Source organism: Plecotus auritus (genome assembly GCF_963455305.1).
Source record: "Plecotus auritus genome assembly, chromosome: 15".
Classification (NCBI taxonomy): domain Eukaryota; kingdom Metazoa; phylum Chordata; class Mammalia; order Chiroptera; family Vespertilionidae; genus Plecotus; species Plecotus auritus.
In genome coordinates this window covers 12,413,495-12,439,955 of record NC_137781.1, presented here as the reverse complement: position 1 = coordinate 12,439,955, position 26,461 = coordinate 12,413,495, and the positions used below count along the sequence as shown (strand labels likewise).

General features: G+C 47.2%; 2 protein-coding genes across 3 annotated transcripts in view; one reads left to right on the top strand and one right to left on the bottom strand.

The window, feature by feature from the left end:
- ZNF774 (zinc finger protein 774) overlaps nt 1-26,461 on the top strand; it is a 41,839-nt gene that overhangs the window by 598 nt on the left and 14,780 nt on the right. The window lies entirely within an intron of this gene.
- ZSCAN2 (zinc finger and SCAN domain containing 2) lies at nt 2,175-16,888 on the bottom strand. Of its 2 annotated transcripts, XM_080651731.1 has the most exons (4): nt 16,769-16,862; nt 15,435-15,536; nt 14,347-14,860; nt 2,175-4,941 (listed from the first exon to the last, which is right to left on the bottom strand). In XM_080651731.1, the coding sequence occupies exons 3-4, from the start codon at nt 14,747-14,749 to the stop codon at nt 3,500-3,502; spliced, it is 1,845 nt and encodes a 614-aa protein (XP_080507857.1). In that variant the 5' UTR covers nt 14,750-14,860; nt 15,435-15,536; nt 16,769-16,862; the 3' UTR covers nt 2,175-3,499. The 2 variants fall into 2 exon arrangements, with proteins under 2 accessions (XP_080507857.1, XP_080507856.1); XM_080651730.1 differs by lacking the exon at nt 15,435-15,536 and having other exon boundaries at nt 16,769-16,888.

The following is a 26,461-nucleotide window of genomic DNA, read 5'->3' as shown; positions in this document are numbered from 1 at the left end:
TATTATATAGGATATACACTGAGTGGCCAGATTATTATGCATTCAGAGACCATAATAATCTGGCCACTCAGTGTGTATGTGTGTGTGTGTGTGTGTGTGTGTGTGTGTGTGTGTGTATATATATATATATATATATATATATATATATATATATATAAAAGGTTGAGACATGCATGTCAAGAGCTTAGCACAAAGCCTGTGCAGAATAACCACTCCATAAATTGTGTTACTATATAACATATTGTGGCTTATGTAAACTACAAATGCAACCCAAAGGGAAGTAAAATTCCACGGAAAAAAGGAAGTCTCATTATGACTTGCCTGGAATTGTAAAATCTCTGATGAGAATGTGTGGTTAGTGGCACAAGTGTGTCTAGATCCAGGTCTGTCCAGCTCCCACGATTCCATTCACCACAGCACTGGTTTTTCAATGGCTTTTAAGGCTCTGTGACATTTCAAAAATACAAGTTTTCATTAGGATACAGGCTGGTTGGTTTTTATAAATGTCTTCAGCTTTGTCTCACCAATAGCAATAGATCGTAACTTTTGTGAGGGGGCCCTGAAGTTAAAACTTATATTTATTGCCAAAACCAGTTTGGCTCAGTGGATAGAGCGTCGGCCTGCGGACTGAAGGGTCCCAGGTTCGATTCTGGTCAAGGGCACGTACCTTGGTTGCAGGCACATCCCCAGTAGGTGTGCAGGAGGCAGCTGATCGATGTTTCTCTCTCATCGATGTTTCTAACTCTCTATCCCTCTCCCTTCCTCTCTGTAAAATATCAATAAAATATATTTAAAAAAACAAAAACAAAAAACATATTTATTGTCTTACTGAAGTGTAGGAAATCTAATCATTTTTCAGGCCAGAATTTTGAACTCCACCTGCCTCTTGCATTTTATATACAGGGTGTCTCCAAAAAATACATACATATTTTGAATGATTATAAAGTCAGTGTCCGTTAAATCTGAAAAGGAGTGAAAATTGAATCATCAGCTGTTAAAATGTGTATACAGTTTTATGGGACACCCCATATATCCATGAAGAGAACTCAGTTGGCAAAAATTTACCGAGTTCTTATTGTATTCCAGGCCCTGAGCTGGGTGCTGGAGACAGAGTTTGGGACCTCAGTGTGGGTGTGAACATAAAAAATCGAAGAGGGAGGGGGCAAAATTATGTAAGAGAGAGATGTAGCCGGGCATCTCAGTTGGTAGAGAGTCATCCTGATACGCCAAGGTTGAGGGTTTGATCTCTGGTCAGGCACCTACAAAAATCAGCCAGTAAAATGCATGACTAAGTGGAACAACAAATCAATGCTTTTCTCTCTCTGAAATCAATTTTTTAAAATTGGGGAAAAAGAGATGTAATAGGTCACAGGCACTGAAGTTGGAGAGGGTAGGGGTATGGTAGGCAGGGTCAGGCCTGCCAGAAAAGTGCGGGGAAGGCCTCATGGAGGAGGTGGTGGGAATCTTTCTTCCAGTAAAACTTGATGAAGCAAGGTCATGGGACTTCCTGTTCACAACTTTCCCCAGTACCTAGCAGTGATGGGATTAACGATGCAGATTTTACCGCCAATGTGGTTGGTTTAACAAGTCACTACCTAAGTTAGAAACTGCTCTTTGTGTCTAATTTAGGTGATTCTGGATAGAGATGTTTCAGGAGGCCATCTGGCCCCTTAGCCAACGCTGCGGCTCCAAGTCTTCGTTGACAGATTGGGTAGAGTGGCAAAGGACTCTGGAAAGGTGTGTGTACTGGTCAAGACGACAGATCTAGGTTCAGCTAAAGGTGTGCTCTTTGAAGCAACTGATTTTTACTTCCTGGAGGTCTTGGACCATTTTCAGCTTGGGGCAGGAGGTGGGATGGTGGGGAAGTGAGGTGTGGGTTTCCTAATGACAGTCAAGTTCAGGTTTTTTGACATACATTAAAAGACAGAGTCAGGCCCTAACCAGTTTGGCTCAGTGGCTAGAGCGTCGGCCTGCAGACTCAAGGGTCCCAGATTCGATTCTGGTCAAGGGCATGTACCTTGGTTGCAGGCACATCCCCAGTAGGGGGCGTGCAGGGGGCAGCTGATCAATGTTTCTCTCTCATCAGTGTTTCTAATTCTCTATCCCTCTCCCTCTCTGTAAAAAATCAATCATTAAAAATAAATAAATAAATAAATAAAAGGCGGAGTCAGGAAGAAAATGGGACTCTACTTTATTAGGCCACACTGAGCATCCATCCTATGAGAACCAAGGCCCATTCCGACAGCAGGCCCCACGCATAGGAGGAGGTGGATTCACATTTCCCAGAAACACCCTATCTACTCTCCTTTCCTCATAACAAACCCCTTCACCTGCTATCACCCCATCTTTACTGTTTCAAGGCTCCAGGACCCAAGAACAAAGCCCTGGTGGCACCCTAACGCAAAGGCAACTCTGTAGGACAACTCCTGACTCAGCCCAGATCTCTCCAGGGGACAGACGACGTGTCCTCAAAACCAACACTTCCTTCAAAATAACTTTCTTAGTATACAAAAGCTGCTGTATACAGACTTCTAGCTCTGCATGTAGAAAATAAAAAAAACACACATAAGAATGAGGAACTGCCAGGCGCACAGAGTAATGATTATGGAGCTTTGTGTCTGTGGGGGTAGACACAGGCCCACGCTGCAGAGGGCAGGGCTGCCTCACTGAACCTGGTGAGAGAGAAACTGCCACCCACCAGGGTGGACAGCTGGGAGCCTCTGCCTTCACACTCCAAAAACGAAGCCCCACAAAAACTAGTGCGTTCCCCCGGCAGCTGACTCACCGCGGGACAATAGCCGAGACAAAACAAAGATGTAAATCTCATTTTATACCTCCCCTGGCAGGCCCTGTTCAACCCTCACAATTGAAAGGCTACTGGGACGCTGGTTCCAGGACATAAACGGTGTCTCAGTGTTCCGACACTTTCTAGAGAGGACTTTTCCTTCATGTGGTGACTTAGAATTACAGAAGCCGCTCCACCCTGACCTGAAATCAAAGCCCAGGGCAGAACCAGGGAGAACTGGTGTGACGTGGGCAAGGGGCCTGGAATGTGAGCAGCTGGGACTGAAGGCGCCTCAGCCTAACAAAGGTGCAGCACAACCACCAGGCTGCACCAGTAGATTTCCAGTATTTCTCTGAGGGCTCTGCGGGATGTGGGCCACGCTGTCTTCTGTTCCCCGTGGAGAAACACCCCCCGTCTACCGAAGGGGAAACTGGGGCACAGAGGGGTCAGGAGAGAGAAAGTCAATCAGGCCATGAAACGAACAGAAAAAGACCCAACTTTCCGACCTTCCAGTCCTACACTGTTCCTGGGGTTTGGTTCCGACCACTAAGACGATGGGATCCTAGGAATGAGGATGAGCAGTGGTGAGATTCTGGCACAAATCCCCAGAGACCATTCAGGAAGAATGGCTCTTCTAATGAGATAGCCTTGCTTGGGCGCAATGGGACAATTCCCTCTCCTGGGCTAGCCCCCTCACTTTTCCTTCTCGCCACGTCAATAAAGTTTCTCTTTCGTGTGAGTTCTCTGATGTGTAATGAAATTGGAGCTATTGCTGAAGCCTTTGCCACACTCAGGGCATTTGTAGGGCTTCTCCCCTGTGTGGATTCGTTGGTGTATAATGAGAACTGAATTCCAGCTAAAGCCCTTCCCACATTCCGGGCACCTGTAGGGCTTGTCCCCCAAGTGGGCTCTCTGGTGCATGACCAGGATGGAGCCCCGGCTGAAGCTCTTGCCACACATGAGACATTCGTAGGGCTTCTCGCCCGTGTGGGTCCGCTGGTGCACCACCAGCTGGGAGCGCTGGCTGAAGCACTTCCCACACTCGCCACATTTGTAGGGTTTCTCGCCCGTGTGGATCCTCTGGTGCTTGATGAGGTTGGAGCTCCAGCTGAAGCTCTCCCCGCAGGTCAGGCACTCGTAGGGCTTCTCACCCGTGTGCATCCCCTGGTGTGCGATCAGGCTGGAGCTCTGGCTGAAGCTCTTCCCACACTCCCCGCATTTATAGGGCTTCTCCACCAGGTGGGTTCTGCGGTGTGTGGCCAGGTTGGAGCTGCGGCTGAAGCTTTTCCCACACTCGCCACACTGATAGGGCTTCTCTCCTGTGTGAGTTCTCCGGTGGGTGATGAGAGCTGAGCTCTGACTGAACCTCTGCCCACAGTCGGGGCATTTGTATGGTTTCTCCCCGGTGTGGATCCTCTGGTGTCTGATCAGGTTGGAGTTGTAACTGAAGCTCTCGCCACATTCTTTACATTCGTAGGGCTTTTCTCCAGTGTGTATTCCCTGATGGGTATTAAGGCTGGACCGGTTGCCAAAGCTCTTGCCACACTCAGGGCACGAGTATGGTTTCTCTCCCGTGTGGGTTCGCTGGTGAGCGATGAGGTTGGGGCTCCTGCTGAAACTCTTGCCACACTCGGCACACTGAAAGGGTTTCTCGCCCGTGTGGATCCTCTGGTGGGTTATAAGGTTGGCACTCCGGCTAAAGCTTTTCCCACAATCCCTGCATTTATAAGGTTTCTCCCCGGTGTGAGTCGTTTGGTGTCTACTAAAGTTTGAACCATCACTAAAGCTTTTTCCACATTCGTCGCATTTGTAGTATTTCTCTCCCGTGTGGGTCCGCTCGTGCGTGATGAGGTGGGATTTCCGACTGAAGGTTTTCCCGCACTGGGGACATTCGTAGGGCTTCTCACCCAGGTAGGTGCCCTGAAGGCCTATGAGCTGTTCAGCTTCCCTGCCCTGTGATGGCACATTCCTGTGGTCTTCACTTGAGGCCTTTCCCTGCAGACCCCTAGAGCCACAGTCTCTCTCAAAGTCACTTTCCCAATCAGACTGCTGAATGCCTTCCCCTTCAGGTGTTTCTGAGAAGATCCCACGTGATTCCACATTCTCAAATATGTCTTGATTAGAGTTCTCCCCGTTTTCACTCTGGATCTCAAAATCTGAAATAATGAAAAACATACAATTTATACTCAAGTCCCTGTGATGATGAAAAAAAGAAACCAAGAGGGAAATTTTTAAAATTTCAACTTCTAGTGAAAATAAAGAGGCTTAAGAATCCTGAAAAGTTTTTAAAACCAGGTTTATTTTCTTCTAACTGGTTATCTAGTTACCAGGCCTCAAACTTTCTGGTAATCACCCAGAATTTCTAAGTCTCAAAGCTGTGGGTTCTGTCTCTACTTGTTTCTGCACTGGGAAATGAGGGCAAGTAGAAATTTGAAGATCCTAATCAAGGGAAAGTAACGGGGTACATGACCCCCAATTCACACCATGGTGCCTGATGCTTAGTTAGGTGCTCAATTAAATTTGATGAGTGAATTTTTTTTATTGGCATCACAGAAATTTCCCTAAAGCTGACTCCCCTTTCAAAAGCAGCTTATATAATAACCTCATGCATTACAGTGTGTCTCATGTTTATAATCTTAGTTGGCATGTGAGACACAGACAAGACCATAGGACGCCTGCAACAAGGGCTCTTGTAATCCTCCAGAGGACTGGAAGCTAGTAAGCGGGCAGTTTAAAAAGCCCTTAACTTTACCTACGGAGTGCGCCTACAGATGTATTTCCCACCTGTAACACAAAACAGCTACCTTCCAGAACCTTGTCAAACACTCTACTACCAGCACTTACCAAGCATTTGGGTGAAAGAAATCACGAGGGAGGATTTCTGGAAGAATATGCAAGCCTTTCCTGAGACTAGAGACTCTAATAAATCTATCCCAGGATTAAGCCAGAGCAGCAGAAAGCTGTGAGCCTGGGCCACACCGTTCCGACTCCCCCGGGGAACCCGCTCAGTGAACTGTGTGTTGATGTAATGGCTCTGGCTGATTGTGACAAACATGATAAGGAGTGTCATTTAGTACTTTCTGGCTGTCAGAAACATTAATGCTGCCAGGAAGTTGCCATGACATTGATTATAACACACGATGTCCTCTTGATGAGCCCAAGGAGGAAATCTCCCTTTGACCAAACTACAAAAACGCTGCTCTTCTGAGCAACCAATTTGTGTCTGCCTCATTCCCCAGGTTGTGGCTTCGTCTTTGCATTGCCTGCTTGGAAACTTGGAGCCAAAAACTCAGAGCAGGAACACTGGATGGCTTACAGCATGCAGTGTGTGTTTCGTTTTTCCCCTCCCATTATTTTCTTTTTTATTATAATTTCCCTGTGCACGATTTCTATAAGGTGTCTTCAATACTTTTTTTTTTAATTCTGTAGCATATTCAGAAATAAATCAATGGTTTACTGATAAAGACCATAGCCTGATTATTTCTAAAACCTAACATCAGACCCCACTTAGAAAAGCAAATCTAGCCCGGCCAGCATGGCTCAGTGGTTAAGCATTGACCTATGAACCAGGAGGTCACGGTTTGATTCCCGGTCAGGGCACATGTCCAGGGTGTGGGCTCCATCCCCAGTAGTGGGTGTGTAGGAAGCAGCCGATCTATGATTCTCTCTCACCATTGATGTTTTTTTCTCTCTCCCTCTCCCTCTCTGAAATCAATAAAAAAATATTTAAAAAAAGAAAATCTATCCATAGCAGGGAAGATAATTAGCAAAATGATCACAAAGTCCTAGTGACATTTCCATTATTAAAGCTAATAAATTATATGTACAGTAATGCTCAATTCAGTGATTAGTTTATATGACTTAATGTAAATTTCCATTTATGCACATGATTAAAATTGACATGTATCCTTTAGGTAGAACCTGGGTTCCACTCATGCCTTTAGTCAATATAAAATTGTATTTAAACTTGCAAATAGGCATATAATTACAATTGGTGCTCACACTGACATACACTGCTGGTAATCTGTGAGTACATATAACTGCCCTCTGTCCCACGTCCCCGAGATCTCCAGGGTATGGGTGTAGGCATGACGGGCACAATGCTGGTTCCCACTTGGCCAGGGCCAGTACGTCCCTGGTTCCTCACTTCCTGCAACCGTGTTTTGCAAGTTTCTAGCACAGAGATTTGCTATAAAACAGGGCTTCCAGATTGAGGCCCCGGTTTATTTTCTGCAAGCTCACACAACCAAAAACATTTTTGATGACTTTAGTGACTGTTCTCTTCTGAGTAGGAACATTAGCCATTAAAGGCTTTGCTGCCTTAAAATCTGAAGCCCTGGTATGTTCTAGGATGAGCTCAGAAGCAACAGGGAAAACAAACACTCAAGCTTCGTTTCAGTGAGATTAGGAAGCGGATTAATTTGCAGACACTAATATATGTAATACATCAGGAAGGGCTTGCATATTCTTCCAAAAACAGCGGAGACTGGGCAGAAGCCAGTGAGGGAGGGAGAGAAGCATGGAGAGTGGTGGGAGAGGGCCAGTCCTCAGGTGAAGGAGCTCTCAAAGACCTCGGGCAGAAAAGCACTTTCTGAAGGTAAGGACTTGCCTTCTAGGCAACACTGCCTCTGGGGCCTGGGATAGGCAAGGCTGGCCGCCTTGGTTCAGAGAAGAAAAGGAAGTGAGGCTACAACCAGGATCACATGGAAGGGCCACGTGAGGAGAGCGCCTTTGAATCTCGGGCAGCAGTCCTGGGAATTATTATTATGGAGAAAAGTGGCAATTTTTCAGGCAGAAAAAAAGTTAAATGAAGCAACCACCTCTGTGCAGAAAGATCCTAAAGAAGAACGGAGGAAGAGACAGTGAGACAATGAAATGTGAGCTGGCAAAGCTAAGGAAAGGAGGGGACATCCAGAGAAATGGACACAAATGGGAGGACACACAAAGGAACACGGGCCCCATGGAAAGCACAGAAATGGAGGGGGAGTGAAACGAGAAAAGCAGTGAAAGAAAATGGAAACGAAGGAAGAGGTGAAAAGGATCAAAGAGAATGAGAGAAACAGAAGTTAGACAAAAGAGAATCAATAAATATAACTAGAATTCTCAAAAAAGGAAACTAAACCAAAGGAACAGAACAAACATCTTAATCTATGAAGATGTAAGAACTCTTGAAGCCCTAGCCGTTTGGCTCAGTGGATAGAGCATCAGCCTGTGGACCCAAGGGTCCCGGGTTCGATTCTGGTCCAGGGCACATGCCTGAGGTTGCAGGCTCGATCCTCAGTGTGGGGCGTGCAGGAGGCAGCCGATCAATGATTCTCTTTCATCACTGGTGTTTCCCTTTCTCTCTCCCTCTCCCTTCCTCTCTGAAATCAATAAAAGAACATATATTAGAAAAAAAAAAAAAGGACTCTTGAAAGGCATTGTGTGCGCCAAGGAAAACTAACCCAGGTGGTTAATAATGAGACAAAGGCTAACAAGGAAAAGGATCAAATCACTTACATGGGGGAGGAAAACCAGCGGGTCTCAGATTTCTCTGCAATAACACTCAATGCCTGCAGATAGTGCAGCCACAGCTGCCAGTTATGTAAGAAAAGAAATGCATGCCAAGGATTTTATGTTCAACAGAGCTGTCCTTCAAGTATACAGTGTACAGGCAAACAGCTTTGAATATACACCATTTCATGGACTATTGGTCCCATGAGCCCTTCCAGAGGAAACTATTAGGAGATGAATTTCACTCAACCAAGAGATAAAGGCAACTCGAGCACAGAGATTGGGGACGAACATCTGATACATATAACTTTAGAACAGAAGTCTACAAGAGCTATGGCAATTAGGGTGTTAAAACAGAATATAATTGTTATTCAGAGATGTAGAAATTATACACTAATCAAAATTGGGGTTGAGGGGAAAGAAGATGGAATACAGGATATGTTCTTTGATTGCCTTATCTGTAATAAATACCTGGGAGCTCAAAGGGTAGCATTTATTTCATTTTTTTTAATATGTGTTTTTATTGATTTCAGAGAGGAAGAGAGAAGGAAAGAGAGAGAAAAATCAATGATGAGAGAGAATCGTGGATCAGCTGCCTCCTGCACTCCCCCTACTGGGGATCAAGCTTGTAACCCTGGCATGTGCCCTTGACTGGAATCGAACCCAAGACCCTTCAGTCCGCAGGCCAACGCTCTATCCACTGAGCCATACCAGCTAGGGCTGAATGGTTCTTGAACTGCCACAGGACCTCTTCCCTTATGGGTCAGTAGACACAAGCTTGCAGCTGTAGCTCAGTCTAAACCAGTGGTTCTTGTATTTTCCAATCTTCGACCCACACTCTCAACTCCCATGCACATTACAATCCTGTGGCTGTTCATAGGGCTATGTGTGGCCCCTGCCTGGCCAGAGGCCTCCTCTTTCCCTCCCATGCTAGAAAGCATACCAGAATGAGTGTGAGGAAAACTGATGTCAATATGGGGATACACCTGATTTTACGGTCATCCTATATAATAAAAGCCTAATATACAAATCGACCGAACAGCAGAACGACTGGTCACTATGACGTGCACTGACTACCAGGGGGCAGATGCTCAATGCAGGAGCTGCCCCCAGCCCACAGGCCCCAGGTCAGCCAAGGCGGATGCCAGCGGGGGGGCCCCTCCGATTGCCCTACCGGTTGCCTGCAGAGGGAGGCGATTGGTGGCGGCGGCGGGGGGCAGGGCTGGCAAGTGGGCGGTGCCAAGCCAGCCAAGGTGGGTGGCAGTGGGGGCCCCCTGGTCGCCCCACAGATTGGTCCTGATCGCCAGCTAGGCCTGGGGACCTTACCCGTGCATGAATTTCTAATTTATTTATAACAATGGAATTGGTCACTAACTGGTGCTTTAGTGTGGGGGGGGTCAGGCTCAAAACACTTGCAAAGCCCTTCCCACCCGATTGTGACGGTGGTCAGAGGCATTGGTCTAAAACACAGAAGTACGCCCAGCCAGTGTTGCTCAGTGGTTGAGCACTGACCCATGAACCAGGAGGTCACGGTTCGATTCCCGGTCAGGGCACATGCCCGGGTTGCAGACTCAATCCCCAATGTGGGGCATGCAGGAGGCAGCCAATCAATGATTCTCTCTCATCATTGGTGTTTCTCTCTCTCTCTCTCCCTCTTTCTCTCTGAAATCAATAAAAATATATAAAATGAAATAAAATAAAATACAGAAGAGGTTCAATACAGCTTGTGTCCACCCCAGCTCCTCCCACTCTGACGTGGGCTCTCCCCACAGGAGCGCTGCCCCGAACAGCCTGGTGGGAACCTGATCAAAGCCTGGCAGGAACCTGATCGCACCTGAGTGACTGGGAACATTGTTCCACCTGAACTCTGGCTGCTTGAAAGACTAACCACTGATAAAACAGCCGTGAGCTCTCTTATCAGCGTACATGAATGACTGCCAAACATTTTACATTGTAACACTACATCTAAGAGTTCTGTATGGTATACATTGCCAATACTTAAGTGGATTCAAAGTGATTTTGTTTTGAAGCTGAGAATCATAGCTTTAAAAACACATACACCTTTCCAAGCCCCCAACCCTCTCCACTCCCCTTCTTGTTAAGTAAAATGAATGTTTTTGTTCATTTGTTGTCATGAAGGGAGCACTTTGCTGGGGCTGCAAGCTCAAAGTAGGTAAACTGTCGCTTGTGCCCACAGAAAGCCAGGTGATGCTGGGGGTGGCTGGAGAGGTCAGCCGTGGCTCTTTGGCTCACCTGTTGGAAAAGAGAAGGTTTTAGGTTGACAATCTCCGTTTCTCTATGAAAGAAAAGAGAAAGAAGGAAGGAAGGAAAGAAGGAAGGAAGGAAGGAAGGAAGGAAGGAAGGAAGGAAGGAAGGAAGGGGGGAGGGAGGAAGAAAGGGAGAGGGAGGGAGGAAGGAAGGTTCCTTGCCTTCTGGAATTTTATTTTATAGGTTCCTAGAAAAAAATGAGACAAGTATTCACAGAAATAGAAAATAAGATGGAATATGATAAAAAGCCATGGGAAGAAGAATCAAAATGCACTGGAGGGAAAACTGCTAGCGGAGGTGATCCGAGATGCTCCCAGGTGGGTGGAGCCGGGGACAGGGAAGAGAGACCGGAAGTAAGGATAGCTTTTATGGAGCGGGTCTCCAAGGGTGTACACTCAAACGACAACCGGGATGTTAACACGCAGGGATAGGACCAAAGCATTCCAAGTCAAAATTCAGGAGCACAGGTGGATGCTAGAAAGCATAGGCGTGTTCAAGAAACAGCAAGACCAGGTCTGAATGGAGCAGGAAAACTGGCTGCAGGGCCACCTGAGCCAGGTCTCAGAGGCCCCGGGCTCCAAGCAGAACAAGGTCACACTTGATTCGGAGATGCTGGAGAACTCACAAAGACCTGGAGACACTGGAAACTCACGAAGACTTTGAAGCAGGAGCCCTAGCCGGTGTGGCTCAGTGGATAGAGTGTCAGCCTGTGGACTGAAGGGTCCTGGGTTCGATTCCAGTCCAGGGCACATGCCCAGGTTGCAGGCTCAGTCCCCAGTAAGGGGTGTGGAGGAGGCAGCTGATCAGTGATTCTCTCTCCTCAGAGTGATGATCACTCAGGTAGGAGTGGAGCAGCTGTAATGAAGGGGAAAGAAGCAGGTTCCCTTCGGAGGGTCCTGCAAGAGTTCAGGAGAAATACCAAGAGCCCGAATCCGGGCTAAGGACTAACATGTGGGAAACTCTCACAGAGACAGAGGAGCTTTATTAGTAGAGGTCCAATCTCAACTGGGATAGTAAGATACATGCCTGCTAGTCAATATTGAACCACCATCCTGGGTAAATGCATCCAGAGGTCCCAAGCTGGGCAGAGGGGAGTCTCACGTTGAGTAAATGTTCCAGAAGGGATGAAGATAATTGCAGAGGTTCCCCTGCCTAATCATGAGGAAGGTCGGAGCATGTGTTAAACAAAGACCAACAAGGATGATCTCAAAGGCAGAAGTCAGAGGACTGGCAAACACATCTGGGTGTCCCAGGAGAGATGATGGCAGGAAGCAGGAAGCCAGGTGGGAGGGCTCACGCAGTGGGTGCCTATCGTCGCCTGAGGCACCTGCTGAGACCTAACCTCATGCTTTGTGACTTCCTCAACCAAACAACAACCCCGGAGGCCTCTCCTCAGCCCTCAGCCCCTCTGGCCTCCCTGCAGTATCTGCATACCGATCCTAACGTTCATTACAAACTGTCCCATCCATCAGGAGGCAGGTAAACCAAGGATGAGGTGGCCAACATGGCTCAGTGGTTGAGCACTGACCTATGAACCAGGAGGTTACGGTTCGATTCCTGGTCAAGGGCACATGCCCGGGTTGCAGGCTCGATCCCAAGTGTGGGGTGTGCAGGAGGCGGCCGATCAATGATTCTCTCATCATTGATGTTTCTCTCTTTCTCCTTTTCCCTTACTCTCTCAAATCAATAAAAATAAAATAAATAAATAGGATGAGAGGTCTTTGTCTTTTTTTAAAAAATAGGAGTAAAATTAAAAGTTACTTTTTAAAACCAAAGAAAATCAGGTACTTTGCCTCAGATACAACCTAGGATCTACCCAACACACGTGGAAGCAAACAGACTGGAGGTTCAGTCCTGGCTCCTCCACTTACCCGCTGTGTGACCTCAAGTAAGGGCTGACCTTGCTGCACCTCCATGACCTCACCTGTAAAATGTTAGTGAGAGGGACACGTAAGGTGCCCACTGCAGGGCTGGGCTCACAGTAGGTCCTCAATGGCCGTCCCTTTCTCCAAAAGATGGCTTTACTCATGTCTCCCAAGTCCCTGAAGGTTGTCACAACCTCTGTCCTTTCTCCTCTTCCCAGTCCTCTGAATCCTCAGGGCCAAACACCCTGGGTAGTCCTTTGTCTCAGTGCTGTCTGCATCCCCCCCTCTGCCAACACCCCACTGGGAACTATCACTCTGCATCACAGACAACATGAACATGAGTTCAATGCCCATGAGTTCCCGTCTTGGCCTCGCACTAGCTGCATGGCATCATGGGAGTCAGTGAACTTCTCTCACTTAACTCACAGGTCGTGCAGTAGTAATGATCTCACTTTCCCCCAAGGTGGCGAAGTACCCGTGAGTTTTGCATATTAGATGCTACGCACACTGTCTGGCCCACAAAAAGGGATGGATAACTGCTAGCTACTGTTACCGAGTTCTTTCTCACACGTGTCCAGTCTCCTCCCCGCCCCCTGTTGTCCCCATCCGGGCCTGACCCCTGTACACCTGATGTCTAAGTGGCTTCCTGGCTGCGCTCCTGCCTCCAGCCTCTCCCTACTCTAATCAAACCCACATCCTGTTGCCCAACTCGGCTTCCTCCCCTGCCCCTTGGGCCCCAGTTCAAGAACCTGCCGAGGCCAAGCCTCCACCCACCCTTCCCCCAAACCCTACTTCCTATCATTTCCAAAACACACCCTTTCCACTCTAATCAGCCAGCCTTTCTTACCGCCACCTGAACTATGCCATGCCGGTCCACCCTTCGGAGCCTCTGCTTCGCACAGCTCCTCTCGGATGCCACCCTCTGCCTGCCCTGCGCCTTTCCAAATTCTACCCCAGCCTGCAACTCGTGCTCAGGTTCCACATCCTCCATAAAGCCTCGCTGAGCTCGCCTCTCCTCCTGCAGTTCTCACGAGCACAGGGCAGCTGTTCCCCTGGGTCCTGCAGCAGTGCGGGGGGCACGCGTGGATGGGAAGTAAATATCTGGAAATCAGGGAGTCCAGCTGACAAGTGAAGAGCAGGCAGAGGCAGAGGCAGGAGACAAATATATTAACTGTTGCGATGAACTCAGGTTTGTAATTCCTCTTTTAAGAGCCCAGCATGACTTTGTGCCACAGAAAAGTCCCTGGTTTACTAGCCATTCATCTTGGTTTCATAGAAATAATCACTTTTTTAAAGCAGGATTTGTTTTTCTAACTGCTGGAACTTCAAACATTTGGATGTTCATTGCACAACCAAGGGAAGGTTCCAAGGAGTGATTTATAGGGTCATCAGCCCCTCTCCCCAAGCTTCCTTCAGCTTCCCAACCACTCAGAATAAACACAGAAGTAAAAACCAGGCTTGCTACGCACATACAGTTCCAAGACTGCTCCTCTAAGCCCCTTCTGCACTGAAATTCTGGAACTGTCACTGCACCCAAGGACTTTAAAAGTGACAATGGGCCCTGGCTGGTTTGGCTCACTGGATAAGAGTGCCGGCCTGCAGACTGAAGGGTCCCAGCTTCGATTCCAGTCAAGGGCACATATGTACCTTGGTTGCAGGTTCCCCGGGCCTGGTCGGGATGCGTGCAGGAGGCAACCAATCGATGTGTCTCTCTCACATCAATGTTTCTCTCTGTCTCTCCCTCACCCTTCCACTCTCTCTAAAAATCAATGGAAAAAAATATCCTCGAATGAGGATTAACAGAAACCAACATGCTGATTTTCCACAGACAGCATAGAGACATGGGGCTATCCCAAACTTTGTCCTGGATACCACCCTGACCTCCTCTACCTCGGAGGGTGCCCCCACTTCTCCCTATGTGCTTTAGCATCTCACCACTGTCCCGAAGGGTCTGGGTCAAGTCTTCCATCAGGGCCACTGTTTCCTCGCTGCTTTCGGGCCTGTGTTCTTGCAGCCAGGCCTGGATTTCCCTCGGCATCACCGTCAGCATCTGCTCCTTCGTGTGCACCTCCGGCCTCAGCCAGCGCCGACAGAGCTCTCGGAGGCGGCCCAGTGCGCCCTGCGGCCCTCCAGCCACCTCCTCTCCGGGGCTTCCCTTGCCGGCATTCTGGGGAAAGGGCTCAGACTCGGGGCCATCCTCCTGCAGCACAGCTTCCTGTACCCAAGAGTCATCCTCCAGGATCATGGTGGTGACCTCTGCCTCCTGTTCGTCTTCCTCTTGAGGTACCTGGGCCAAGGGGCTCAGGGGAGTGGTTACTCTGGGCACCTCTGCAGCCATCACCCACGTTCTTGGGGCAATCACTCAGGCTTCCAGCCTTAAACTTCAGTCTTATCCAGCCAAGCTCTCTGAGAAGACACGTCCCTCCTCAAATTTCAACAAGTAGCCCAGCTGAGAAAAGAGAAAGAGAACCAGGATCAATAAGTAAACTGTCCCAAAACGATCTAACCCACAGCAGCCCAGGTCAGGCCGTCCGCAAATCAACGAGTTTCCTGTCCCTCTTAAAGGCAAAGCGGCTTATTCCTGAAAACCTCTCTCTATGGCAAGAGAAGAATTATAAACACAAAATATACAGCATTTTTCTTTCCAAAAGACCGAAGCATGAGTGTCAGCAATCCAAAGCCCTGGCAAGAATCCAGGACGGAGTTATCCTGCCCTGAGTCAGTTCAGACTTGCTGCAGACTGAGTGACCTTGACCTCACACACTCAAATCAACCTCCATGACCACCACTAAGCAGAAATAATAACATCATCCTTCTTATTTTACAGGGACATCTTAAGGATTAGCAATGGCTCAGATGTCAAAAGATTGAACCTCACTAGAAGGAAGACAATATCTCAACCGCATTATTACCATATTTAAAAGCATGAAGTTTTGCCCTAGCCAGTTTGGCTCAGCCGATAGAGCGATGGCCTGCAGACCAAAGAAAGGGTCACAGATTTGATTCCAGTCAAGGGCACGTACCTCGGTTGCAGGCTCCTCCCTGGCCTTGGCCCTGGTCGCAGCGCATGCAGGAGGCAACCAATTGATGTTCCTCTCTGTCTCTCCTTCTCTCGTCCACTCCCTCTAAAAATCAATGGAAAAATATCCTCAGGAGGATTAAAAAAAATTTTTTTCATAAGGTTTTAAATGTTCAGACTCTTCAATCCCTTGGCCCCTCAGGAATTTTTATTTTAGAATAACTCTTTGCAAAGAGAAATTTATTTGCAAGGACATCCAACCACAGCATTCTAATTGCAAAAAATAAAAAATGGACACATTAAAAATCCAGCAGCCAGGGTGTGGTTAATAAATTATGGCACATCCATACAGTAAAATGTATTAAAAACTATGCTGATATTATAATGGCTACCTTTGTGAGGTACTGACTGAGGAACTCAAAGGAGCCTCTTTTGGGGTGCTGGAAATGTTCTGTATCTTGATTTGATTATGGTTGCACAAAAGCATAAGTGTGAAATTTGTGCACCCTGCTGTATGTATTTTAAAGTATTTTTAAAAGTATGCTGACAAAGATTATTAATCATTAAAGATTTAAGATAGCCTCAATATGAAAATTAGAGATAAAGACAAAACCATCAAGGCGTGTTTTTTTTGTTGTTGTTGTTTTTAAAGCAAGGCATTAAAACTATAGCTATAGTATGATCCCAATTCCCTTTAAAAATGAACACACACAAGACTAAAAAAAAAAATAAAAGAGCTGGACGGAAATTCTACAAGATGTTGAGAGCAGTGAAATTACAAAATATTTAAAGACTATAAAAGCAATGAAAATTATTTTTAAAAATCAATATATCATAAACACTCAGATAACACCACCTCCCAAAAAAGGAAACGCTTTTTAAAAAAAATAATAAAATAGGAATGCTAGTGCGAAAACCGAAGTTCCCAATGTGTATTTACAAGGACTAGAAGAAACAGGAATAACAGAACTCTTACTCAGAACCCCGGGAAAACCGTTCCTGGTAAGCTCAGTCTCTGTGTGACCCGAGCCAAGACACGCCCCCTTTGAGCTCAGTTTCCCCACGTGTAAAATGAGCGGCGCGGGACGTCGCCCGGTGCGCATCCAGTCCAAACCCTGCGCCCCCGGTTGGACAGGCAGGGAGCTCATTGCTGGGAGAAGAGCCCGCGCGCGTTCGCTGGGCGGACCAACCCGTAAACTGAGACCGCCCGGGCCCGCGGGGAGCGCCCCCACGCCCCTCCCCCAGCAGGCTGCCAGCACTGGCTCCAGGCCCGTTATTCCCACGCCTCGCGCTACCCTCCTGGGCCGCAAGGCTCCAGGCCTGTCCCTCCGGGCTCACCTCGCCGGGGACCAGATCCTGCTCCGGCGGCGGCTTTGTGTGCAAAAGCGCCCGGGGCACGGCCCGGCCCCGGGAGTCGCGACGGCTCCGGCCCGAGGGGCACCGAGAACAATGGACGGTAGAGGCCCGCCCCCAACCGCTCTCATTGGCTACCTAGAACGGCCCCTGAAACTCTGCTTTCCTATTGGTAGATACGGTGTCCAGCCGGCGGCGGGAAGGAGGGTAGGCCGAAGGCATTGTGGGAGATGTAGTCCATCCACGCAGACCACCCAGGCTGCAGGCCTGGGAGCGGAGTTTGGGCTTGAGAGTCTGGGCGGTGCCCGAGGGCCAGAGGCAGAAAATCCGCGGGCTGACCCTCAGGACTGCAGTGTTGGCCAGAGCTGTGACCTGGAACAGGTCATTACACTTCTTTGAGGCTTTCCTATATTTGTCTATAAAAAGTGAAAGTTAGATGAAGGGACTTGAAGGTTCTTTTCAGCTGTGATTAGGCCCCTCGACGGTCAAAAGCAGCCCTGGAGGAGGAAAGGCATCTGCATAGTAATAGCCCCCTGTCGCCCCAGCCCACCACCCCTCCCCCAACTTAAAGGTGCACCTGGCTGTTGCATACACCTTTGTTTTTTGCAAGTGGCATTCCTGTGTCTAGAGGAATGCCCTGTCCTGTCTCTTCTGCCAGGAGCTCCCATTCTTTCGTTTGTTTCCATCAGCAAACCCCCAGAGACACCGTCCTCAGGACACCTTCCGAGGTCTCCCTGGTGACCTCTATCCTGGTGTTCCCATGCTTGGCGTTCTTGAAGATAAGGCTTGGAGATAACCGGAGGCTGTATGACAAGTAAGAAACTGCCTGGAAGTCCAAAGGGGAATATAAGAACGGAGAGAAAGACACTCTTAAAGATCTGTGATAGAACAATCGTGTATGTTTGTACAGAGCAATTATTGGAGGCACTCACAAATGACTACATTTGTTGTTTTCATTTAAATTTCATTTCATGGAAATTTAATTTTCATTTCGTGAATGTTTGATAAAGGTTTTATGTTTATTGGTGATTTTAATCTCATTTTCTATGAACTTATTGTTCCTATATTCTTCCCACTTTTTAAATTGTATTTATCCATAAGAGCTCTTTGTATGTTAAGAAAATGATTCCTTTAGCCCTGCTGGTGTGGCTCAGTGGCTGAGTGTAGACCCATAAACCAGGAGGTCAGGGTTGGATTCCCTTTTAGGGCACATGCCTGGGTTGCAGGCTCCATTCCCAGTAAGGGTTGTGCAGGAGGCAACACATCCATATTTCTCTCTCATTGATGATGTTTCTATCTTTCTCTCTCCCTTCCTCTTTCTGATATCAATAAAAATATAAAATATTTTTTTAAAAAATAAAGTGACTCCTTTGTCACAGAAATTGCTGCTGTTTTTCTCAATATTTTCATTGCTTTTTGCTGTTTTTAAAATATAGAACTTTGACATTTTTATGACATCAATTTTGTCAAACTGGTCTTTTTATAGCTTCTGAGTTTTCTGTGATTCTTAGAAAGTTCTCTGCCCCACTCCAAAGATTATTTGAGTTTCACTAATTTTTCACTAATTATAAGCCCTTTCATCCAAGTATAAAAGTGCAAAGCAAGGTCCTACTGTTAAATCTTACTGTCCCTCTTGGTGTCTTATTAGCCCAAAATGACCACGTGCAAACAGCGCCACCTCCAGGCTAGCCTGAGAAGTGCACTAAGTGCTTGAATGCAGAATTGCCCAACCCCACCTCCCCCAGCACCTCTCCAGTAGTCAGCATTCCTAGCGTGCGAGATATCCAAACTGTTTGAGGAAGATAATTCCAGGAGATAACCATGTACTAACAAAGATTAATTTCTCCACTTTTTCATCCTCACTAGAGATGTACATTTACACAAAAGACAAGATATGTTTGGTTAGGGTTGGGGTGGGGATATTGCTGACACTTTCCAGCGGCCTAAGCGTTCACTTACCTTTGCTTGTATCTATCTATCCCAAGCCAACCCTAGACCACGAGAAACTGACACTATCTTGTTACAGGAAAATTCTGGAGTCAGCCAACTCTGCCCTCTGCCTGATTCTCCAGGAAGTTGGTCCTGGCCAATGTCAACTGTCCCAGGTTTAGACAGACAGTAAGACACATTTAAGACCAATTTCTGGCATAACCTGGTCCCCAAACTGCCGGGACTGACCAGCAGACCCTGAGCGACAGATGAATGGATTACTCTGACACACATGTCCGTGACAGAAAGGGCTAAAGGAACTGGACAGCCCCATTCGCCTGGCTCCTTAGGCTTCTATGGTAACAACAGCTTGAACTCAAATTAACCTCTAGACACAATCAGCAGGGTAAGTGTCCTTGAGAGAGCACATGCTTCTACAAGGTCATGTCTAAAGACTAAACAAAGAGATTCCAGTAAAACACCCCGCGGGCTCGGACTTGTTTGGAAAAGTCAAGGCAGGGGCTGCCGCCTTCGGCAAGGTCCCCCTAGAGGCCCCCGACCTTTCGGAGAACCCTCCTTACAGACTTTCCAACCAAATCCCGTGCTTCCCCACACTAAGCCAGAGCCTTAAGACCAGCCTAAGACAGTGAGCAAGCCTAGGACCATAGCCCCATTCAGTGAGTGGGGCTGCTCCCGCAATTGATTCATTTCACTAAACCACAGGGTGACAGAGGCTCTGTTCTGCCAGGGAGTAGTCATGCTTAAAAGCTTCAGAGAGCCCTAACAGGGTTGGCTCAGTGGATAGAGCGTTGGCCTGCGGACTGAAGGGTCCCAGGTTCGATTCCGGTCAAGGGCATGTACCTTGGTTGCGGGCACATCCCCAGTAGGGCATGTGCAGGAGGCAGCTGATTGATGTTTCTCTCTCATTGATGTTTCTAACTCTCCCTCTCCCTTCTTCTCTGTAAAAATCAATAAAATATATTTTTTTTAAAAAAGCTTCAGAGAGGTTTAACAGGGTTGGCTCAGTGGATAGAGCGTCGGCCTGCGGACTAAAGGGTCCCAGGTTCGAGTCTGGTCAAGGACATGTACTTTGGTTGTGGGCACATCTCCAGTAGGGGGTGTGCAAGAGGCAGCTGATCGATGTTTCTCTCTCATTGATGTTTCTAACTCTCTATCCCTCTCCCTTCCTCTCTGTAAAAAATCAATAAAATATATTTTTTTTTAAAAAAAAAGCTTCAGAGAACTACTCTGGCTAACAAGTAAAAGAATATCAGGGAACTCACAAAGTACATGGGAGCTGAAGGATCAGGCTTGAGAAGTTGGGAACCAGGAAACAGAGTAAGGCCCCAAGAACCACAGCAAAAATCTTGTAGCAGCCCCAGCCAGTTTGGCTCAGTGGATAGAGCATCGGCCTGTGGACTGAAGGGTCCCAGGTTCGATTCCGGTCAAGGCCACATGCCTGGGTTGTGGGCTTGATCCCCACATGGGGGCATGCAGGAGTCAGCCAATCCATGATTCTCTCTCATTGATGTTTCTCTCTCTCTCTTCCTCTCTGCAATCAATAAAAAAATATATTTTTTAAAATCTCGTAGCAGAAACAGTCCAGCCTGCCCACCCAGGGGCCCTGGTGCAAACAGCCATCTCTGCCTGCCTGCCTTCCTCTCAGAGTTCAATTCCGGGAAAGAGCATTTGGTAGGTGTAGGCCCACCCCATGTAAAAAGAAACTAAAGCAGGACTTTATTTTTTAAAATGGAATTTTTCCCTCCCAAGACCAACCAGTATCTTTTCCTTTAAAAAAAATTTTTTTAATTGATTTTTAGAGAGGAAGGAAGAGGGAGATAGAGATAGAAACATCAATGATGAGAGAGAATCACCAATGGGCTGCCTCCTGCATGCCCCCGACTGGGACCCTCCAGTCCGCAGGCCAATGCTCTATCCACGGAGGCAACCAGCTAGGGCCCTCCTCCGCCTTCTCCTCCTCCTTCTTCTTTTAATGAATGGTGTGTATTAGTGTGGCAAAGGGAGGCCCTTGGACCTCGTGTTGCTCCTCCAGAGACGCTGGCGTTTCTCTTTCTCCCGTGCCTTGTGCTGGCCTGGGCTTCTCTAGCCCCATCGTGCCAAGAAGGAGGAGGAGAATGGATTTACAGCCTCCGGCCAGTTCCCATGGCCTCTTCTGAACAGCTCCATTCAAGGGTATTTCTGGGAAGACGCAGGGGTGCCCTGGGATGGAAGGAATGACTCGGGAGGCAGCCCAGTGTGAAGGGTGCTGCCAAGACACAGAGGCACCAGGGGCACGGGTGGCTTGAGACAGGGTGGGATTTTTCAGAGGGGATCTTTTTTTTTTAAATATATTTTATTGATTTTTTACAGAGAGGAAGGGAGAGGGATAGAGAGCTAGAAACATCGATGAGAGAGAAACATCGATCAGCTGCCTCCTGCACACCTCCCACTGGAGATGTGCCCGCAACCAAGGTACATGCCCTTGACCAGAATCGAACCTGGGACCCTTGAGTCCGCAGGCCAGCGCTCTATCCACTGAGCCAAACCAGTTAGGGCAAAAGTACTCATTCTCAAAGCCCCTTTAAAACCCTCCCTCTCCATGAAATATTCCAGATCTCTTCCATCAGGCAGATGGGATCTCTCTCTCTTTTTTAAAAAAAAAATGTTTTATTGTTTTCAGAGAGAAAAGGAGAGGAAGAGAGAAATAGAAACATCAATGATGAGAGAGGATCATTGATTGGCTGCCTCCTGCATGCCCCCTACTAGGGATTGAGCCCACAACCTGGGCATGGGCCCTTGACCGGAATTGAACCCGGGACCCTTCAGTCTGCAGGCTGACGCTCTATCCACTGAGCCAAACCGGTTTCGGCCAGAGGGGATTTTGCTCTAGAAAGAAATATCCCCCAAGCTATCACAAATGAAAACTAATCATAGAGATAGGAAGAGAAAAAAGGACGAAATTTAAATACATGCCCCCCCCCCCCACACACACACAATATCACATATACACACAATATCTCTCACACATACAATATCACACACTCACACAATATCACACACTCACACAATATCACACACACAACATCACACACACACAATATCACACACACAATATCACACACTCACACAATATCACACATACAATATCACACACACATATCACACACACAATATCACACACACATAATATCACACACACAATATCACACACAACATCACACACACAATATCACACACACAATATCACACACACACAATATCACACATACAACATCACACACACAATATCACACACACACAATATCACACACACAATATCACACACTCACACAATATCACACACACACAACATCACACACACACAATATCACACACACAACATCACACACACAATATCACACACACAATATCACACACACACAACATCACACACACAGTATCACACACACAATATCACACACACACAATATCACACACTCACACAATATCACACACACAACATCACACACACACAACATCACACACACAATATCACACACTCACACAATATCACACACACAATATCACACACACACAATATCACTCACACAATATCACACACACAATATCACACACACAATATCACACACACAATATCACACACACACAATATCACACACTCACACAATATCACACACACATATCATACACACAATATCACACACACAATATCACACACACACAATATCACACACACAATAACACACACACACAATATCACACACACACACACACACACACACTCCCTGGGCTGCTTAGTTCATAGGAAGAAAGTTATCACTAGAGTAGTTAGCTGACTATTGGAAAGAGAAAAAAAACCTTCAGTAAAAGCTTGCAATACACCTGGCGTGTGAAAGAGGCTTCAATGTCCCTAACAAAGGATAAGCATAAGCAGGTTAAAGAGAGAGGTGGAGAGAGACAGAGAGAGACAGAGGGGAAAAGCTCAACCACACAAATAATTGTAAAAATGCAAATCAAAGCAAATATGGATAATGTTTGGAACACCTCTCCTTGGAATTCCATTAGCCTTTTAAAAACGATCTCTGTAAGCTAACATAGGAAGGTCTTCAAAAGGGTAAAAACAGCAAGGTCCAAAATAGTGTGCGTGGCCCGGCCGGCGTGGCCAGTGGTTGAACATCGACCTATGAAGCAGGAGGTCATAGTTCCATTCCCGGTCAGGACACATGCCCAGGTTGCGGGCTCGATCCCCAGTAGGGGGCGTGCAGGAGGCAGCTGATCAATGATTCTCTCTCATCATTGATGTTTTTATTTCTCTCTCCCTCTCCCTTCCTCTCCGAAATCAATAAAAATATATATACTGGTATATTGTAAATGTGCACACAAAACTGTTAGGGCCGCCAAAGGAGGAACACATGAGGCCGAAAGGGATAAAGAATTGTGCATTTATTAAGTCGTCTGGAAAACCAGCTGGACTGAGCTCCCAAACAGTGCCAGCACCTAGGGATGCGGAGTCAATGATTTTAAAGGACTCCAGGCAGGCTTTTTCTGGATGGAAATTTCTCTGGGCGGGTCCTGAGGGGTAAGATAATGGTCTTAGCAAGTGGAATGTGATCTTAGCAAGTGGAATGTGGTCTAAGCAAAAGGGAATGTAGCTTGTGATGTGGTCTAAAGGTCAGTCCCTAGAGGTGGGGGTATTGATTCAATTATTCTATCAGACCTAACAAAACCAAAAAAAAAAGGCAAGGTGATGATGTATGCTTATCGTTGAATTTACGGAAAATACAGAAACCTTTAAAAATGTAACAAAAATCTATGTATAATCTCAACACCCAAATATAACCTCTACTAGAGGCCCAGTGCATGAAATTCATGCGGGGGGGGGGGCGGGGCGGGGGGTGTCCCTCAGCCCAGCCTACACCCTCTCCAATCTAGGACCCCTCGAGGGATGTCCGACTGCCGGTTTAGGCCTGATCCCACTGGGACTGGGCCTAAATGGGCAGTCGGAGGACATCCCTCTCACAATCCAAGACTGCTGGCTCCCAACCGCTCGCCTGCCTGCCTGTCTGCATGATTGCCCCTAACCGCTTCTGCCTGCCAGCCTGATCACCCCCTAACCACTTCCCTGACAGCCTGATTGATGCCTAACTGCTTCCATGCCAGCCCGGTTGCCCCTAACTGCCCTCCACTGCAGGCCTGGTCACCGCTAACTGCCCTCCCCTGCCAGCCCATTGCCCCTAACTGTCCTCCCCTGCAGGCCTGGTCACCCCTAACTGCCCTCCCCTGCCAGCATGGTTGCCCCTAACTGTCCTCCCCTGCCAGCATGGTTGCCCCTAACTGTCTTCCCCTGCCGGCCAACTTGTGGTGGCCATATTGTGTCCACATGGGGGTGGCCATCTTGTGTGTTGGAGTGATGGTCAATTTGCATATTACTCTTTTATTAAAGATAGGATTCCCGTTGTGGTGAGTTTCCTTTCATTCTTTTTTCTATGCATGAATGTGGCCAATGTGAACTGTACCACAACATCAGGATGCCTTTAAATTATTTTCCAAAATAAAGGAAACTAAAACTACCTCTAGCCTCTACTAACTTAGCCATTAATCTCCTTTGTGGATCTCCCCTCCTCCTGGAGTTTATGTAACACACAAAGTAGCCCTGGGGACACTCACCTGTGGGGAAAAGCCCAAAGCGGCTTAACTCTGGACAGTGGCTGTAACTGCAATTACTCTTAGTTGCCACGAGGTGTCACTTGATGCACATTCAAATCAATGTGACGCTGTAGGGCAGCTGTTAGACGCAGGGAGGAAAAATTTCATTCCCACAGCATCAGCCTTGGTACCTGGCCTATGGTTCCTGAGCTGCTCATGTCTGTCTATCAGCCTACTATATCACGACCAGCAGCAAGCGGGATACAGAAGCTTAACTTACTACTTCCTTATGAAAAGTAATTAAAACAATTTGTAAAAATCTCTGATCATTGAATACATGAAAGAAAAAAATTTTGATCAGGTTATAAATGCTTTATCGTTTTTCTTAAAAATTTTAAACCCTCACCTGAGGATATTTTTTCCTTTTTTTTTTAGAGAGAGAGAGTGGAATGGAGGAGGAGGGGGGAGAGAGAGAAGCACTGATGTGAGAGAGACACATCGAGTTGGGGCACAGGGATGGAACCTGCAATCGAGGTACATGATTAGGAATCGAACCTGTGACCCTTAGGTCCAAAGCCGATGCTCTCACTATTGAGAAAACCGGTCGGGGCTATTATTATTATTATTATTATTATTATTATTTTAACACAGAGGAAGGCTGGTGGTGGATATTTGGCCATTTGATGCTTTATTTTTAAAATTTTAAAATTTGTATTAATTTCAGAGAAAAAGGGAGAGGGAGAGTGATAGAAACATCAATGGTGAGAACGATTCATTTTTTTTTTTTTAAATATATTTTATTGATTTTTTACAGAGAGGAAGGGAGAGGGATAGAGAGTTAGAAACATCGATGAGAGAGAAACATCGATCAGCTGCCTCTTGCACACCCCCTACTGGGGATGTGCCCGCAACCAAGGTACATGCCCTTGACCGGAATCGAACCTGGGACCCTTGAGTCCGCAGGCCGACGCTCTATCCACTGAGCCAAACCGGTTTTGGCAATTTTTTTTAAAAAATATATTTTATTGGTATTTTACAGAGAGGAAGGGAGAGGGATAGAGAGTTAGAAACATCAATGAGAGAGAAACATCGATCAGCTGCCTCCTGCACACCTCCCACTGGGGATGTGCCCGCAACCAAGGTACATGCCCTTGACCGGAATCGAACCCGGGACCCTTCAGTCCGCAGGCCGACGCTCTATCCACTGAGACAAACCGGTTTTGGCGAGAACGATTCATTGATCGGCTGCCCCACACTGGGGATTGAGCCCACGACCCAGACATGTGTCCTGAGTGGGAATTGAACCTGCTGGTTCATAGTCGATGCTCAACCACTGAGCCACGCTGGCTGGCTGGGCTGATGCTTTTATTGACTAAGAGTTCAAGTTCAGGCTTTTTCTGATAGGATGTAAAAGCACACCTACACATGCCCGTAGGTAATTGTCACCAAAGCTCAGCTGAGACACTAAAAGCAGATTCGCTACCTGAACTTCCTTCTGCGTTTTTTCACCTTCGCCATCAGGCACTGGAGCATCTGGCCTCTCACAGAGATCTGGGTCTAGTCCTTCTGATATCATTTGTTTCTTATTGCCATCACTGGATCACCCTCAGTGGGTGGGGATGAAAAATAGTTTTTTTTTAAATTTGCAATTCGCCCTAACCGGTTTGGCTCAGTGGATAGAGCAGGCGTCCTCAAACTAATGCCCGCGGGCCACATGCGGCCTGCCGAGGACATTTATCCGGCCCGCCGGGTGCCGCTGCCTGTCCTGCTTAGCAGCCGACTCGTCCCGGGCCCGCAGTGCGCATAGGAATTTGTTCATAGGTTGTTTTTTTTAAACTATAGCCCGGCCCTCCAATGGTCTGAGGGACAGTGAACTGGCCCCCTGTTTAAAAAGTTTGAGGACCCCTGGGAGCGACGGCCTGCGGACTCAAGGGTCCCAGGTTCTATTCCAGTCAAGGGCATGTACCTTGGTTGCGGGCACATCCCCAGTGGGAGGTGTGCAGGAGGCAGCTGATCGATGTTTCTCTCTCATCGATGTTTCTAACTCTCTATCCCTCTCCCTTCCTCTCTGTAAAAAATCAATAAAATATATTTTAAAAAAAA

Coding starts and splice junctions, on each gene's coding strand:
- ZSCAN2 (XM_080651730.1), bottom strand. CDS start 14,749: ATGGCTGCAGAGGTGCCCAGAGTAACCACTCCCCTGAGCCCCTTGGCC. Junction 4,942..14,346: donor CCAGACCCTTCGGGACAGTG/GTGAGATGCTAA, acceptor TCATTATTTCAG/ATTTTGAGATCCAGAGTGAA.